Source organism: Pyxicephalus adspersus, chromosome 1 (genome assembly GCF_032062135.1).
Source record: "Pyxicephalus adspersus chromosome 1, UCB_Pads_2.0, whole genome shotgun sequence".
In the NCBI taxonomy this organism is placed as follows: domain Eukaryota; kingdom Metazoa; phylum Chordata; class Amphibia; order Anura; family Pyxicephalidae; genus Pyxicephalus; species Pyxicephalus adspersus.
Window position 1 is genome coordinate 106,648,324 of NC_092858.1, and position 19,336 is coordinate 106,667,659.

At 40.8% G+C, this 19,336-nt stretch overlaps 1 protein-coding gene across 1 annotated transcript; it reads right to left on the reverse strand.

Moving 5' to 3' along the window:
- Positions 1-11,449: 11,449 nt before the first annotated feature.
- RPS10 (ribosomal protein S10) lies at positions 11,450-16,086 on the reverse strand. Its single transcript, XM_072422722.1, has 6 exons — positions 15,982-16,086; positions 14,048-14,197; positions 13,671-13,842; positions 12,145-12,222; positions 11,646-11,701; positions 11,450-11,541 (listed from the first exon to the last, which is right to left on the reverse strand). Exons 2-6 carry the CDS (start codon positions 14,195-14,197, stop codon positions 11,497-11,499), a joined length of 501 nt encoding a protein of 166 aa, XP_072278823.1. The 5' UTR covers positions 15,982-16,086; the 3' UTR covers positions 11,450-11,496.
- Between the last annotated feature and the right edge of the window lie 3,250 nt (positions 16,087-19,336).

Genomic DNA, 19,336 nt, shown 5'->3' on the forward strand with positions numbered 1-19,336 from the left:
GGAGTCCCCAATGAGTAGCAATTAAATTGTGAAAGCAATAGCATGTACACCTAAGTGTAAAGCTACGTACACACTTCCAATTATTATCGCCGGAAAACGAACGACGAACGTTCCTGCACGATATATATGAACGATCGTATAGCACCGATACTGCACATAGAGGTAACGACACGATCGTTCGTAGATATTGTACACACAATAGATACGATCGTTTAAGCGATAGAGGAACTATGTGCACGACAGGAAAGTGAACGGACGTTCGTTCATCACGCATGCTCTGAACATGGACGATCAACGAATGACCGTACACACGAACGATGTTCAACGATCGTCGTCCAATCCGATCCGCCGGTCCGGTCGTTCGTTTCCAGCGACTTTCCTCGTTCGTCGGCGTCGTTGGTTACTTTTTTACGAACGATTTTTTGCCCAATCGATCGTTCGTCGTTCGATTGGAACGATAAAAATTGGAAGTGTGTACGCACCTTAAGACCCCAGGCCCTAATGGGTTTTCACTGCCATATTATAAAAAGTTTCAGGAAATACTGCTACCTCACATGGTGAACACTTTTAACGCTATGTCGGGGGGTAGAGCCTTTCATCCAGACTCCCTTAGGGCACACATTACAGTAATTCCGAAGGAAGGGAAAGATCAGGATAACTACTCAAGCTTAAAGCTGCGTACACACGGCAAATTTTTCTCGCCCGATAATCGGTATCTGCCAATTATCAGGCGAAAATCTGCCGTGTGTACAGTCGGTCGTCGTCCATCGTCCGACGACCGTCCTGGCGGATCCATGGACGATGGACGACGACCGATCCTAATGAAAGGGAAGGGGAGAGCGCGCAGCAGGGTGCCGCTCCGTCGCTCTCCCCCTCCCCTCTCCATAGAGCATGAACGGTGCTGTATGTACAGCATCGTTCATGCATCGTGCAGTCTTTTCTCGTTGGAAAGGATCGTGAAAGATCCTTTCCAACGAGAAAAATTGCAGGTGTGTACGCAGCTTTAGACCTATCTCCCATTCTTAACCAAGATTTAAAGCTCTTTTCTAAAATTCTAGAAATGAGATTACAGAAGGTCATTAGGAAATTGATTCACACAGATCTAGTGGGGTTTGTTCCGCTGAGAGAAGCTAGAGATAACACCACAAAAGTCCTTAACTGGATCCACCAGGCTCTCTTGCATCCTACGCCTGTTCTGTTCCTTCCTGCTTTCTGCGGAGGCAGGGAAGGCTTTTGAAAGAGAAGATTAGACATTTATGGATAAAACCTTAATTCACATCGGTCTGGGACCAAAAATGCTAGCTTGGATAAGATCAATTCACTCCTGCCTATCAGCAGCGATAAGGGTTATTGGAACTCTCTTGGAGTTCCCCCATTACAAAAGGTACCTGACAAGGTTGCCCTCTTTCTCTACTTATATTTATCCTGACATTAGAACCCCTTTTGAGGGCTATCAGAGCCAACTCAGACATCACAGGATTAAATTTAGGTATGAAAATGCATGAAATTGCAGCATTTGCTAATGACCTGTTTAAACTCTCCAATCACCTCTTTGCCAAACCTTATGAAAGAACACGTATGGTTCTCTTGCAAAATTTAAAATTAACTACAATAAGTCAGAAGCATTAAATATATATCTATCCCAAAGACAGAAGGAACTATTTGAGCAGAGTTAATCCTTTAGGTTGGCTTCTGGAGGTTTGCGTTATTCGGGAGTCATTCTCTCCAAAGACCTGTCTATAATTTTAAATTTAAATTTTTTTCTTCTCTTTCAACGGGTAAAATCAGACTTACTTAAATAGAGATCCCTCACAATTTCGTGGTTTGGTAGAGTGCAGGTGATTGAAATGAATGTACTTCCAAGGTTTCTATACCTATTTCAGACCCTACCAATTTGGTTACCTAAGTCCTTCTTTAACAAGATACACTCAGCTGTTTTCCAGTTTATTTGGGGTGATCAAAAGTCTTTAATTAAATCACAATTTATTTTTTCAATCTAAGGCAGTGGGGGGCCTGGGAGTCCCTAATTTTTACAAGTGTTACATGGCCTCTCATTTGGTGAGGGTAATAGATTGTGCTAGAAATGGTCTTTGTAGGCAATGAGTGGGCAAAGCTTATCATCGGCTCCATGGTTGGAAAGAAGCTGGGTCTTGGAGCTCAAACAGCACCCCCTGATATGACCTACTCTGAAGGTGTGTCTCAAAGTGTTCCCCTTACCTATTATAGCGCCCTCACCCTCCCCACTTTACCCAATCCTTGACAATCCTGTGTTTAGGCCAGGTTTTAAAGATCCTTGTTTTGCTCATCTCAGAGGATTGGGTTCTTGTAGAACCCTAAATTTTATTCAGAGATACATGGTTACAGATTTCGGAATTGGCGAGTTTGGGCGAATTGAAGTCCATTGGTTTTTGGAGAGCACGGCAAGTGGCACTTTTTACATTCTTTGCCAGAAGTAAACAGATTTACCCGATTTCTTACCCCATTCGATATATCCATATACAGGAGCGGGTCCTGATAGGCATGTGCTCTCCACCCTGTATTCTCTACTTAATTTGCCACCCAATGATGATCCCCCTACTTATCTGACACTTTGGGAAAAAGAGCTGAATATTACACTTAATGTAGAACAGCGGCAGTGAGTGATTTGGCTAACACATCACATGTTTAACCAGATGGTACCGAACTCCTACCCAGCTGCATAGATTTTACCCATCAGTTTCTGACCGCTGCTGGCGTTGTGAAGTAGGGCAAGGTTTGCTTTTTCACATCTTCTGGTCATGCCCTGTATTATTATTATTATTATTATTAATATTATTATTAAACAGGATTTTTTATAGCACCAATATATTACCCAGCGCTGTACATTAAATAGGGGGTTGCAAATGACAGACGAAAAGTGACACAGGAGGAAAGGACCCTGCCCCGAAGAGCTTACAATCTAGGAGTATTGAGACCTTTTTGGAATAAGGTCAAGGAAATGGTACAAAAATGTAGAATATTATGTTCCAGATCATCTCTCATTCTTCTCGCTCCAACACAACTCTCTCTCCCACAGATTCCATAAGACATCTATAGTCAGACACTTAAACGCAACAAAACTCTGTATCCCAATAAACTGGAGATCAAGGTCTTGTCCATCTCTATCTCAAAAGTTTAAAATTATTAATGACATTATGTTAATGGAGATCTAATGGCTAGCCTTTATGATAAAACTTAAAAATGACCTGGTTTTACTAGAAGAAATTTCTTATTTCACAAGAATTTGAGATGTGTCTCCTCAGGTTGTTGATTGTCATGATCTATGCAATCCCTCCTCTGTATGTACTATATTAATACCCTCCAGTTTTATTAATGTGTGTACTACTTGGATTAAACAGCTCAAAAAAAAAAATTTTCACTTTTATGCCAAGGATTTTTTAAAATATTTAGAGAATTTCAGGTCTGCCGAATCCAGAAATGACATCAGTTTAATTGAAATGGCTCTAGTTCTTTTGATACAGGATTCAGAATAAACGATTTTACCAACTGTTAATACAGCCTATTATTATTAATCTTTATATACACCGATTATTTGCATTTTATATAATAAATGTAGCAATATTTTCATGAAACTTTCATTTGCCTTCTTTTAATTCATAAATTATCTTTTTCTACATAAATGAGTTCTTCAAAAAGTTGTTTAAATGGGGGGGCGTGGTCACGCTATGGAGGCTTGAGCACGCTGTGTCTGTGAGCTCCGTGCAGCCGGCGGCTTTGAATCAGTCGGGTTATCCTGCCTCACCTGCTCATGCCTCACAAGCAGAAGACACCAGGAGCCTCAAGGTCTCATAAAAGCCGCGGTCCCAAACAGTTCCTCAGGCCAGCTGCTGATTCCCCTGCAGCGGCTGTGAAATCCAGGATGGCCCTGCAGCGTGCCTCTACACACAGAGACGCTGAGTCTGATGAGGATGCCTCAGCTGATTCCCCTGCAACCTCCTGTATCTTATATGTATCTTCAGCTACACATATGGAACCACAAGTAAGTGTCTACCCCACTTTGATGGACTTTGATGGGGCACCGGTTCAACTATTACCAGATTTATCCAGCCACACATTGAGAATGCGACGGGTATTGCGACCCTTGCTTGATGTTATTCGCACAGCACAAGCCTCCTACAGATGAGGTTACCCATTCCATTTGTTGATTACTAGGAATGACTCTATCTTTGTGTTACATAGGCACTCACAGCTTCCAACTCTATTTGAATTTCTACAACTACCACCGATTGAACTTCTAGACTGGTTGGCAATGCCTGTGGAGGTCCCTTCTATCTCACCAAGGAGCGCAAGACCGCAAAATACTCAAGGCAGACGGCAGACTGGCCGTACAGATCCATTGCTCCGCCCACAAGTTGGACCTAATGAGGCCTAAGTATTATGACAATGCAAATTGGCCTATTCAACTGTTAGTAGTTTGAATATATGGTTAAGTGCTGCAGACCCTTTATAGGTCACTAATACTTTGCACTAGAATGCTATATTTGCACTAGAAGGCATATTTCTGTTGATGAATATTGTTTGTCTGGGTAATAATACTGGGTGATTGTAAGTATATGATTGACTACTGTTGGTTTGGGTGACTTTAGTGGAGATGGGTCTTGCTGGGATCACCCTGTGTTTGTACGTGGGGGGTCCCAGAGAGATCCGCATCTCCGACCTTGCCACAGACTAGGGACATGATACTATGTGTATATTCTGTATGAGTGTCCTGGCGGAATAGATCTAAATTAGTGCAACTATTTTTCTGCAAATGTTATTTATGCGGGTATTGTGTAACCTGTGGTTTATTATTGGTTGCTCAAGAGCGGGTTCTTATAATATATTAGGATATGATAGCCGTGGAGTATCTCCTCCCCACTTAGGCCGGCTCCTTCTTCTTTGAAGGATTTTTATAATTTTGGAGCTTATAGGATTTAACATCTTGTATTTTGTTTTATTTGTTTTTTGTTCCTGTCCTAGATTACTTAGGACACGTGTCCCACCTATCCCCTCCTATTTTCCTCCCTCCCATGGCATTGAAAATCACTTCTCCTAACGTAAAAGTGCTAAATTCCCCTATCAAGTGCTCCTTAGTTTTAAGGGAGCTCTATAGATGTAAGTGTCAGGTGGCATTCTTGCAAGAAACTCACTTTAAATATGGGGATGTGCAGAAAATGACTGACCGGTATTTTGATAAATCATATCATAGTACATCCGCTGGGGAGTCTGTATTTTACTCCATAAATCGGTTCGTTGGTCACTGCTAGCTTATTGCACAGATCCTGAGGGCAGGTATGTTATGATTAAGGGGTCAATTGACTCTCATATCTATACCTTTGTCAATGTTCATTTTCCCAAAAATGGCCAGGCATTTTTTTTGGATTCACTACTTAAAATCATAGATGACTTTAGCGAAGGTAGACTGATCATGGGAGGCGATTTTAATTTTGCTCCCAACCCTGCAATAGATGTGACAAGGGGTGCATCAGCTATGTCTGAAGCAGCCTTGAGGAAGATCAAACGCCTTCTACATACATACCAACTAGTGGATATCTGGCGTATTCTGCACCCAACCGAGAAAGATTTCACCTTCTATTCCCACATGCACAAACCGTACTCCAGAATTGACCTTTTTTTCATTAAACATTCCTCCATAGCGCCAGTGATATCTGCAGCTGTGGGTGTAATTTCTATCTCCGATCATGCCCCGGTTTCTCTAACTGTGCAAGCATCGCCAACTGAACCGAAATCTTCCTCCTGGAGATTAAATGATTATTTGTTGGATACACCGGAGATACGTGAACAAATTGAGGCTGAGCTCAGGTCTTATTTTGCAATTAATGCTCCTTCTGTGGATAATCTGCTCCACCTTTGGGAGGCACATAAATGCTATATACGAGGTTTGTTCATTCAGTTGGGTCATAGGTGCAAAAGAAAGAAAAAAGCAAAACTAAACCAGCTTTTGGCAGAGTTGCATGATTTGGAAGCCACTCATAAAAGGCAGCACACGGTGGAAATCGAGCAGCAAATCGTGGGTATAAGAGAGCGTATTAGAGAGATCCTACGGTGTAAAACCAAATTTATGCTTACCAACTGCAAGGGATATTATTATGAATGTTCTAATAAATGTGGCAAAGCTCTAGCTCAAGCACTTTGGGAAAAGAGGGCAAAAACCCATATCCCTAGTATGAGCTCCCCTTCAAACAGAAGGGTGCACACCTCTTCAGACATTGCGGAGACCTTCAGGTCATTTTTCGACAAATTGTATAACTTGGATAACAATGCTGCCATTGAGGCGGATCCCACAAAGGCAGATTTGATCAGGGAATTATAGAACCTATCTTGACTCCTCGGGGCTCCCCGCCCTCCCTTCGGAGGCTGTGGAGTCCCTGGGGGCCCCAATCACAGCAGAGGAATTGACCTCGGCTGTTACTAGAGCGGCCACTGGGAAAGCGCCTGGCCCTGACGGCCTGACCTTACCCTACTATAAGAAATTCCTTCCTGTACTCTCGCCACACTGCTTAACAGTGTTTAATGCCTTGACGGAGGGAATGGCTCTGCCCGGGGATACATTGGCAGCTCATATTTCCTTCATACTTAAGCCTGAAAAAGATCCCAACTCATGTGCTAGCCAATTTCCCTCTTAAATTGTGATATTAAGCTATTCAGCAGTATTTTATTATTTTTACGCCTGACGCCTCTGATCCAATCTAATATACACCCGAACCAGAGAGGTTTCCTACCAGGCCAAGAGGCTAGGAACAATAGGGTAAGATCACTAAATTTGATCAATTATATTCAATCACAAAAGATACAGGCAATGCTGTTGGTGGCAGATGCTGAAAAAGCCTTTGACCGCGTTGACTGGGAATTTTTGAAATATACCTTTGGTACATATAGGTCTACCCCCTGCCTTGGTGACCTGGATTGGGTCCTTATACTCCACCCCAACGGCACAGGTCAAAGTGAATGTTTTATTGTCCAGACCCTTCTCCATTAGTAATGGCACATGACAGGGATGCCCCTTATCTCCCCTTTTATTCATACTGGTCTTGGAACCTTTTTTGAGGCATGTCAGGGCAAACCCTAGTATCCATGGGATTGATGTGCAAAATCAGGTGCATAAAGTGGCGGCTTATGCAGACGATCTCCTGTTTTTTGTTTCATCTCCTAGGCTCTCTCTGCCCAATCTACTAACCGAGATTAGTAGGTACTCAGTGTTATCTAAATATAAAATCAATCTACAGAAATCGGAGGCACTGTCAATCACATTATCAAATAGGATAGTGGAGTCACTGACACCGTATTTTCCATTTAAATGGCGAAATCCACCATAACATATCTAAGAACTAAGATTCCTAGAGAATTGTCCTCGGTGATTAACTTGAATTTTCTGCCCCTATTAAATGCGGTGAGGAGGGACTTACAGCTGTGGAAACAACATGCATTCTCCTGGTTCGGTAGATGCAACATATTGAAAATGAACAATATGCTGCGTTTACTATACTTGCTCCAAGCCCTCCCAGTCCATATCCCACAACAAGTACTATATAAATTTAGGCAGGAGTTTCTCCGCTTTGTCTGGGGGGGTGACGGATTTTACAGTTGCCTAAGGTGGGTGGAGGTATTGCCTTTCCTGACCCTCTACTGTACCATCAAGCAGTACATGTGGGAAGCTTGATAGACCGGTGCAGGAATGGCGGTCACAAACCTTGGGTAACGCTCGAGGAAGCTATTTCTGGTACCCCATTGGCGGGGGCTGTGTGGTCCCCACCAGACACACTTTTTACTATTCTCAAGCTACCTCTAATAGGAACAACTTTACATATTGTGCAGAAATGTTTCCGAATCTCTGGAGTGAGTACCTACCCCTCCCCATTATCTCCTATTTTGGGACATCCAGGGTTTCAACCTGGCATAACTGACCCCAGGTTCCGTTCTTGGAGGGAACAGGGAATTTTTAGGGCATCACATTTTTGGAGGGGTACGGAATGGACAAATATTTCTGATCTGTCAGCTGCTCACGAACTTCCAGAGTTAGATGTCTGGCCTAGTTTACATATGCATCATTTTCTCCACTCTCTTACTACCATCCAATTTTGTGCATCCTTTTTCACAGGTGGAAGTAGTGTGTGTAGCCACGGGCCCCATTCGGGGGACTCTTCTCTAGTGCTCATCAGCTGCTGTTGACAGACCTCACCCCCTCATCTTTACCATTTTTAAATAAATGGGAATGTGACCTTCATGAATACTTCATTCTCCCCAGAACAACGGGAACACCTTTTGTACATGGACCACAAGACTGCTCTTACGAACTCCTATCAGGAATTGAATAATAAATTACTCACACGGTGGTACAGAGTACTGACGGTACTAGCTAAATAGTATCCAGGAGTGGATGATCGATGCTGGCGTTGTGAAACTGCAGCTGGTAGTCTACTCCACATATTCTGGGAATGCACAATATTGGTACCTTTCTGGTCAGGGGTGGCAGTGGTTATCGAGGAATTGACAGAAGTGGATATACGCAACAGACCTGCGCTAGCCCTTTTACATTTGAATGATTGGTCTAAAAATAAATACCACAACTCTCTGCTTAAGCATGTTTTTAATGCTGCTAAAGCCTGCATTCTTTCATTATGGAAGCAGTCTTCTTAATTTATTCAATTTGTTTTTAAAATGATTTTGTTTCAAACTTTATTATACTCATACTATTATAATATACTGTAAAATAAATTTTCATGAAAAACAATGTACCGCTTTTATACATAAAAAAAACGGAAAGAAATGAACCGCTAGGGAGGTTAAATGACCCTAATGTATTTTGCTACGTTTGTGGTGAATATTCCCACCAAAATCAGAGAAGAAACATTACAGAATTTGTGAAACAAGCATATCTTGTATATTTTGGTAATAAACTGGGGGACTAAGTATTGGGCTCCCCATATGGTATGCAAAACTTGTGTAGTGTCTACGTCAGTGAAAAAAACAAAAGTTTGAAATGCAGTGTACCTATGGCCCAAAAATAATGATTGTTATTTTCGTGATGTGAATGTAAAACGTTTCAGTCCTTACAAGAAAAACAAGTGGGAGTACCCCAATTTGGAGTGTAATCCGAGAGTTAGCAGCGTAAGTGACTATGAAGGAAGTGTTTCATCAAACCAGCAGTTCTCCCCAAGACTTCGATGATTTAATACATGACAAGTATCTGAACTTTTAGCATCCAGGCTGAAAGAAAAGAACTGAGACCGGAAGTTTAAATAACAGTTCATAGGACAAGAGAGGGGACACTCCTACCGTATTTCAGTGAAAATGGTCTTACCAAAGCTTTGCTATCATGAACACCAATGGTCCATATGTGTTGATTTGAAAATGGTAAACTTCCTACTTGGACAGCAAAGTGGATACACAAAGTACCCATGTTTCATCTGCTTGTAGGATAGTAGAGCAAAGCAGGATCGCTGGAAAAGAATGACATGGCCTCCAAGAGAAAACATGGAAAAAAGGTACAGCCAACATCATGGATGAAAAAAAAAAAATTCTCCCTCCACTACACAAAGTTGGGATTAATTAAACCCCCCTAGCGGTAATCCTGAGTGTGACTCGGGGTGGCTTTTACATGCAAAAAGCGGTAATCCCGGAGTCACACTCAGGGTAACTTTGCTTGATCCGATGGCCCTGCTGTGATGCCGGGGCGCTGGTCCGTTGGGGGGCGTGAAATTTTAAAGCAGATTACTGCGTAATCTGCTTTTTAAATACCACCCGGGTCCCAGCCCCGCCACTGCTCACATCAGCAGTGAGATGTGAAGCACAATGCAGAAGTCCTGCATTGTGGTTTGCATCTCTCTGGAGATGCAGAGCAGCAGCCACTCCAGCATCTGTGTGAGGCAGGCGGGGACATTCCCACTCGCATCACCCAGGAGGATGAGTCATGATGTATTGGGGTGTGTCTGGGAGGGAAATTTAAAAGCAGATTACAATGTAATATGCTTTTAAATGGTTTTTACAGTACAAAAACACCCCACATGAAATAAAAATAAAAGTACATTTTAATTTTATTTTAAAATTACATTGTTGTCCAATATTAAAAAAAATTATGAACTGGTACAAAACTTGCTCTTAAACTTTAAAAAGGTACAATATCTCCATAGCCATTTGCAAAAACCTTGGCGATTTAAGTGAGAAACAAGGGGAGAGGTTCCATTAAGATTTATAAAGGTGATGGAAGAAAGGTATCAGGGCATATGGGATAGACACATGATGGCAGACTTCTGCTGAAGCCGTCAACCTGATTGTCCGGATCAGCATAAAAGGAAATCATACAGAGTTTTTCAATGACTTCTTTGTGATTAGTTCTGTAAATATACTGAATATAGAATATATCTTATTATTTCAAAAATCAAATTTTGTATATGTGGGCATATCTAGTTTAATTTTGCATTAGTTTTCTATGAGGTCATTTCAAAAACTAGAGTCAATCTAGCAAATCCAATAGCATATTTGGCTTATGTGCATCAAACGTAACCTAAAATGACTTTGTTCATTTTTTCTGTAACCCTTAAAATTCTTACATATCAATGTTTTGCATTTTCTTGCCGTTTTGTTTATTTTATTTTTTTACAAAAATTTAAAAAAAAAAAAAAAAAAAGTAAAGCCCCATTAAGACATTTAAAAGCTCCATTATTAGCGGCTCCCAGGCACATAGAAAACTGCTGCTATGCCTTCAAGAGCAGCAAAATAGAGTGGCAGATTTTTCTATTGAAGAACACACTCGCGAATGCTCCTATTCGAAAATGAAATTGGTCCACCCTAAGGCACAAGAAATAGTGACAAGAAAGTAAAACATTTAGATTACAACTCCCTCCCCAATTAAGGTACAGAAACCAGATGTCATTTAGCAAAACCTGTACAGAGCTTCCACTGGCACCAGCGTGCCCCGGTATTTAGTAATCTTCCACGCTAGATTAAAAAAAAAAAATGGTTTCCAGTTGGGAGGATTATAGGGGGCACCTCCTGTTAGTCCTTCACTTTACCCTTCTCTATAATAGAAATAGGCTGATCAACAGTAGCTGAACATTCTCTCAGTACAACCTCTTCTCTTCCTGTGTCAGTCTGTCATTAGCAACCCCTATTTATTGTACAGCGCTGCGTAATATGTTGGCACTAAATAAATGAAGTTTAATAATAAAATAATTACTATCATCCAAAATATTTTTGGACAACAAATATTGAGCTCCTGTACAGGTCTCAAAACGTTAAGATGAAGGAACCAGATTATACCATTCTTTTGCAAATATTAAATATACCAATTTGAAGCCAATGTCTGCATCAGTAAAAAGACTAAAAGCTTTGTGAGAAAATTGACTAAACAGTGGCTAAACATGGTGATAATGACATTGTGCATTTTTCTCTTGTAAAGAATGACAAAATGTTGTGTGTCAAAATTTTTTTTATTCACAAAGGAGAGCAAGATGTGCATCACTGGGGGGGCTGTTGTCCACGACCACGTCCAAATCCACCTCTCTGAGAGGAAAAGAAAAAAAAAGGGAATTATTAGTTTAAGGCAGAGGGATATTACATATAAAGCACAATGCCATGCTTGATTTGCTGATGCAAGGTTTACTTACAAATTGGAATTCTGTGGCTGCTCCAGCACCAGCCTCAGCCTTTTTGTCAGCGCCAGCTGCCAAAAAAAAAAATAAAAAAAAATAAAAATGCATATGCAGTACATCTCAGCAAATTAAATCCCTGTTGATATGCAGGAAACCTAGTCTGCTTTTAAATGTGCCGACAAAGCTCTCTGCTGAATTCCCAAGTAGTGTTGTCGGCCTATACAGAGGTTGGAACTCATAACAAGAAATGATTGGGAAACTTGCATGCATTGCACACATGTACCAAATAGGTTTTCCCATTTTGCAGAGGAGTTCAAATAATGCCACAAAAATGTTACCTGAATTAGTCTTGACATGCTATGTAGCATCAAATCAAGTGACAATGTGCAGAGGGGCTACATTTTCTTTATTAAATGCAGAGTGGAAAAACTGCTGGACATTGGGACTTAGAACGAGTCTTAAGTATAGTCCTACTGCTGTTTTTAGTAGGGCCGATATATACACACGGACTTACGTGGAGCAGTGCTGCGTCTGTAAGTATCTCTGTCTGTCTCACCACGAGACAAGCGGGCAGGACGTTCACCTTCCAAACCTTCCAAGAAAGAATCAGTGGTTAAACAAAGAATGTACATCTACTATCTTTAAAAATCTTTACCAGATACCATTGTAAATATTACTGAGAAGTACATTATGGGAACTTGAAATTTTTAGTATTTAATTGTGAAAGTATTTAAGCCTCATTAGGACCAAAGCTCCATTATTAGAGGCTCCAAGGCGCATAAAAAACTGCTGCTATGCCTTCAAGAGCAGCAAAATGGAGTGGAAGATTTTTCCATTGAAGAACACACTGCTGAATGTTCTTATTCAAAAGGTGAAACTGGTCTAACCTAAGGCACCATGGTTTTTATTCCAGTGACAAAAAAAGTAAAACATTTGGATTACAACTCCCTCACCAAACCAGTTGTTGTTTAGCAAAACCTGTACAGAGCTTTTACTGACACAAATTAGCTAACTGCTAGATCAAAAAAAAAAAAAAAAAATTTGTTTCCAGTTGGAGGATGTAGGGGGCACCTCACTTCACTCTACCCTCTCTATAGTAGAGGCAGGCTGATCAGCAGTAGCTGAACATTCTCTCTATACAACACTTGCTCATTATTACTGTCATTCAAAATAATTTTGGACAACAAATATTGAGCCCCTGTATGGGTCGCAACTTTTAAGATGAAAGAACCAGATTACAACCATTCTTCGAAGTTGTTGGATCACCGCTGGCACCAACCCCGGAATTTACTATTGCTGCTCGCATCACCCGGAAGATGCGATGCACAATGCAGAAGGGGTGAGCAAGGGCAGGACATCGCCACTCGCATCACCCAGAAAATGTGACATCTTCCTGGTGATGCGAGCTGTGATGTATTCGGGAGGTGTGGCCGGGTGGGAAATTTAAAATCAGATTACAATGTAATCTGCTTTTAAATGGTTTTTACAGTAAAAAACACTAAACAACATATAATAAAAATAAAAGTACATATTTTAGTGCACCAAACATCATTGCCCAGTGTTCTGATTTACATTTTGCCTACTATTATACCTGACCTTTTGAAATTCTTTGATAAATTACATTGTTGTGGTCCATTATTTTTATTTTATATTATAATTTATGAAATTATATTAAATATAATTATCATACCCGGGAGTTAACCCTAAGAATTACAGGCCCACAATATAAACAAAAATTTATATGCAAAAAATTAGGATCACTTTTTGCATAAAAAAACGGACAGAATTAGAACGCTAGGGGGGTTAAACCAATGAGTGCTGTGCAAACAGCATCCCTTCTGTTCTACAGAGGTAGGGAGGACAAGTAAATGGCCCCCTGCTGTGCACCTGTCCATGGAAATGGACAGCGTTCATTTCATGTGAACCATTCATCAACCTGCCAATGTTGGGGTGGCTGATGTACAGATCAGATTTTTGAGACAATTCATTTAAGGTGACAATATTCTGGTGTGTGAACAAAGCAATATTTTTTTCAAATACCTTTAGGACGTGGTCTGCCTGTCTCAGGACGACTCCTCCTTAGAGTTGCAGGAACAATCTCTGGTGGAAGGTGCAGGAAATCCCGCAAGTACTGGATGCCTTCATTTGTCAGATACCAATAAAAGTGACGCCAAGCAAACTGCTCCTTGACATATCCTCGAGACTTCAAAGACTGCAGGAAAAAAAATTAATGAGAATTTCACAGCTATAGTCTTTTAATTCTCACAATAAAAAACAAAGTTGTCAAAAATACTAATGACAAAGAAGAAAAAAAATACCAGAATAACAAATATCTGAAATGTGTCATGTTCTTCACAAGCTCAACACATATTAATGAACAGTTCCAATACATTCCAAGATGATTTCATTTTACTTACCTGCATAGCCTTCATGACATGGAGGTTAGGTACATTCTTGTCTGCCAACTCTGGATGCTTTGGCATATGCACATCCTTCTTGGCCACCATAACACCCTCCTTAAAGAGGAGCTCATAAATGGCAATGCGATTTTTCTTGGGCATTAACATCTAAAAGGGGCAGAAGACAGCAAAATATTAACCCTTGAAAGAAACCATACATGGCAGGAAAATATTAAAAAAAAATAACTGTCACAAGCGCAATTATTTTAAGAAAGTGCATTATAACAAAACCTACAAGGAGCTTGCCTTGCTGATCTATCATTTCTAGCTGCCATCAAGGCATTGATATCAAATACTTTAAAATTGACCTGAAATAAAGAAAAAAAGAAAATCTACCAGGACAGAGGGAAAATAATGAGAGCATGACAATAGAAAAATGTAAATAGTAGGAGTATGCCAAAATCCAATTTTTTTCTAGAATTTCATTTGAATACCAGGGCACTTCCTAGTATGTGAATGTGCCTAGGTACTGCTGTAGAGGGAACGAACAGAGAGGGACAACATTAGATTTGGTAATGCCACTTCCACACCTACTCACTGTTTTCCCACCTGAGATCTCTGACACACAGAAGTGTTGCTTATACAATGACAGCCACCCCGTACACCAAGACCATGCAGAAAATAGGAGAAACCGTAGGCAAAATTGACATTAGTTCTTTATCATACACCACCATTTAGCTGTAACCCTTTATGTATTTGAGAAATTATGAGTTTGCAGACACTTATGTTTGTGATGTTCTTCCACTGGTAGATATAAAGTCATTTGATCCTAACACATGCCAGGCATTGCTTTTGTGTGCCTTATCATACATGCTTCTGTCAGTGGGCATTTTCTAAAGACAAAAGCAATGGTAGCCTGCAAATTTCCCATAACAAATTTACATTTACAATAGCCAGGAAAAGTAAAAGTTCCGGAAAATGAAAACAAGTAAAATGCTAGCTAGGAACCTACTAGTAAAAAAGTTTAGGCACTAACTCTGATTTTCTTTATATGGGATTATTATTTCCTGTAGTGAGAAAGAATCAGCTTCAGCCACCAGGCCTCCTACCTTTAAAATACCTAGTTTTCCTTTACAGGAGCTTTTTTTTTTTTTTTTTTTTTTTTTTTTTACTGACAGGGTCTACAGCACTTCAAACTAAGATGCTGATCATAGTATACCATTCCAGCTTTCTGTGCAATAATCAAGTCACATTGTACCATCCAGGATACATGGTGGGGAAGGGGGCACAGAGGATTGTTCCCCAACCTCCTGCACATGAATTTTCAAAAACTGCCCATCTGAGGCCTGGGACATTAATGGAGCTCAAGCCCTGCTTCCTAAAGGTAAATCTTTTATTAAAGTCACACATCCTGGTAATATTACTACCAAGCCTCCAGCTCACGAAGGGTTCTTTGCTTCCTTTACCTGGGTACCGTAGGCCTAATTATTCCTGGTACATACTATGAATTGTCTGTGGGATTTATACACAATTACTTAGCAAGAACTCGTGCGGTGAGTAGCGTTTACATCCTGGTGCACCAGCCTTAAAAATACACTCATCTTTACTGGGGACAACGATAATGTCCGACTCTCCTAACACCTTTTCCTGCTGCAATACCAGGCTAAAACTTCACACCCCGCCAAGTTAACAAGCAGCAAAACCAAACCCCAAGATGTGAACACAGCAAACAGAACGAAGTCCACGGACACAGCAACGAGCAGGCCTCAAGACTCCCATACACCACCATTACAGTTGTCACTGAAAATATCTTATCATCAAAAATCCCTTAATATTTAAAGTAACTTTAACGTAATTAACGTACTTCTTCTCGTATAGCTGCCACCCAACCCTAACGGTAAACGGATGGCGGAGAAACGCAACGGATTAAAATAACGCCAGTGCCCTCTCACCTTTGCAGCTTTCTCGGCAGCCTGAGCAGGAAAGGAAAGAGCATGCGCAGAGCAAGCCTACTTCCCTTTGCCTGAAGGACCCCATCTGAGGCGACCGCAGCAGTGCCTGACTGGAAATTTACAGCGTATTTAGTTAGCATTGTATAGGTATATTGCCCAATTTTACAATTGTAAAACCAATGTGAAATTTGTATCTGTGCACATATAAATGTATTGATATAGCAAGTATTAAGTAGGAAAGTGTTGACCAATATTTGATAACAAGGAAACTTATCAGCCAATCATTGATCTTTTCCCAGTCTGTAACAATTCACATAGCTTTGTTAAAGCGGACCTAAACCAAAATTTTTACTTTATATAAAAGGGTAGACAACCCCTTTATATAAAGTAAAAATGTTATTTTTATTTAAATAAAAAAGAAGGCAATCAAGACTGAATGGGAGCGTAGAGCCCCCCCAGGATACATACGACACGCATCATGGGAGACTCCTGGTCCGATTTCAGGTATGCGCAGAAGGGGCATTCTCCTACATTGAAAGAAAACAGATGCCAAACTCACTCATGCGCAGTGAGATCAGAACATCTTTTTCCCCTTTACAGCAGGCTACTTCACGCGATCTCGCACCTGCCGATTGTGATATCAGGTGACGTAGGCAGAAAAAGGCGCCCAGGGCTTCCTCTGCACCAGGAAGAGGGAGAATTCCAGGACGGCACGGGACCCCATGGAGGACTTCTCCAGTGCATTCAAGGGATCTATGTAAATTAAAGGTATGACTTTTTAAGGTTTAGTTCTGCTTTACAATACTACTTACTGGCCCTAGGTACATGGGCTTATAATGGTGTCTACAAGTAACTATTTTTTTCACACACATTATATAGTTTTCTCACCAACAGTATATCTGCTCTAAAGTATACCACTCTGGAGCGTATGCATGTAGGGAGGAATTGACTGCAGGGAAATAGCAGCGTGTACATGTTTGAAAGAAGTATTTTATTTTAAACTGTGTGACCATACTTTTTTTTTTTTTGCATTACTCATCATGCTTGCATTGGCACACACTTTTAACGCTTCTATTTTGGTATGCTAAAGCACTGTATATGCTCAACCAGTTATTATTTTTAGAATTACTATTATTATTATTATTAATAATATTAAACAGGATTTACATAGTGACAACATTTTACGCAGCGCTGTACATTAAATAGGGGTTGCAAATGACAGACGAATACAGACAGTGACACAGAAGGAGAGGACCCTGCCCTGAAGAGCTTACAGTCTAGGAGGTGGGGGAAGTCTCACACAATAGGAGGGGAGATATGTAGTGGTGGGAAGAAGTGAGAGTTTCAAATAACAGAATAAGACGGATAGGCAAGTTTGAAAAAATGGGTTTTGAGTGCTCTTTTAAATGAGCAGAAAGTAGGAGCGTGCCGAATAGGACGAGGAAGATCATTCCAGAGAGATGGGGCAGCTCTAGAAAAGTCTTGGAGCTGTGCATGTGATGAGTGAGAAAGTCAGTGATAGGTCATTGGAGGAGCGAAGAGAGTGGCTAGGGGAGTATTTTTTTTACCAGGTCAGAAAGGAATGTGGGACAAGAACTGAGGGATCTGAAGGCAAAGCACAGGAGCTTGAATTTGATTTTAAGGTGAAATGTAAGTCAATGAAGAGAACTACAAAGAGATGCAGCAAAAGAAGAGTCAAAGGTGATGCCAAAACAACGTGCCTGAGGGGAGGGATGAAAAACAGTGTTGTTAACGGTTAGGAATATGTCAGGGGGAGATTTGAAATTTGAGGGGGGGATGATGATGAGTTAAGTTTTATCCAGGTTGAGTTTCAGAAATCTGTTAGACATCCATAATGGATTACCAGACAGGGGTCTGATGGCAAGTCAGGGGTCTACAGTTAGATTTGAGTGTCATCAGCATACAGATGCTACTGTAAACCAAAGGAGGAAATGAGTCTACCGAGAGAGAGAGATGTACAGAGAAAAGAGAACCAGTCCAAGGACTGACCCTTGGGGAACACCAGCAGGGAAGAGAGTAGGAATTAACATTCAAAAAAACTTAAAAGGAGCCGTAAGGCAGATAGGAAGCAAACCAAGAGAGAGCAGTGTCACTGATACCAATGAAACGCATGATTTGTATTAGGGGCTGATCAACAGTGTCAAAAGCAGAAGAAAGATCAAGGAGAAGGAGGAGGGAAATGTTGCCTTGAGACTTAGCTCTGATAAGGTCTGTTTTTAACTAGGTTTTCATAGCACTCTAAGGTTTCTGCAGAAGTATTTAGGGGTTCCTTGAGCAGTTTGTAACTCCTAGGGCACTTTAAGTGACACCAATGACCTTTTTGGCTATTTGTAAGGGTGGCATTCTTCCCAGTGGCCAGCAATGTAGGAGGCATTTTTTACATAGTTACATAGAAGGTTAGGTTGAAAAAAGACATAAGTCCATCAAGTTTAACCAGCCTTTTCTTTTTTTTTGAAATTGTATGTTTATTAAGAATTTTTGGTTAGGGTACATAAGGAAAAATAACAATAAAAAGGGGGAAGTTACACAAAGGGGAAATAACAGACAGTAACTATATTGGATCACATGTGAATAATGAACAATCTATAATCCAAACCTGAGCTTGATACATAAAGTTAACATATAAACAAGGGGAATTAAAGAGGAGGGAGGGACAAAGGACAAATTGTGACATCATCCAATAAAAAGGGAAAAGCAGCCGGGGGGTGTTAGATGGATAGTTTGGCATAATAACTATCCCAGCTCTCCCACACCACTTCAAATTTCTCCACCGTGTTTCTGAGGAGTGCTGTGAGGTACTCCATAAGACGGATCTCCTGTATTCACGTATGAAGATCGCTCATGGAAGGAGGTGTATTTGACTTCCATCTAGTGGGGATCAGTGTTCGTGCCGCTACTAGGATGTGAGTCACCAATTTACGGGATATTTTCGGTAGATGTGAGGAGGGCCAACCCAATAGGTGTGTGAGGGGATCTAGCGGGACCTGTTGTTGGATCACATTTGACAATAAATCAGTAACTCGTGCCCAATATGGTTGAATAAGAGGGCAATACCAAAAGATATGTTCTAACGTGCCTCTATGTTTCCCACATCTCCAGCAGGAGGGGTCTACTTCAGGGAAAAGACTATGTAGGGCAACTGGTGTATGATACCACCTGAGTAAGATTTTATATTGATTCTCCTTATATAAAGTACAGATAGAGCTCTTATGGGCGGCATCCCAAATGACAGACCAATCCTCTGGGGATAGTGACCGGCCCAGTATCTCCTCCCACTTAAGCATGTAGCCGTGTTTTTTGGGGAGTCCCTGAGTACAGGAATGAAGCATACGAT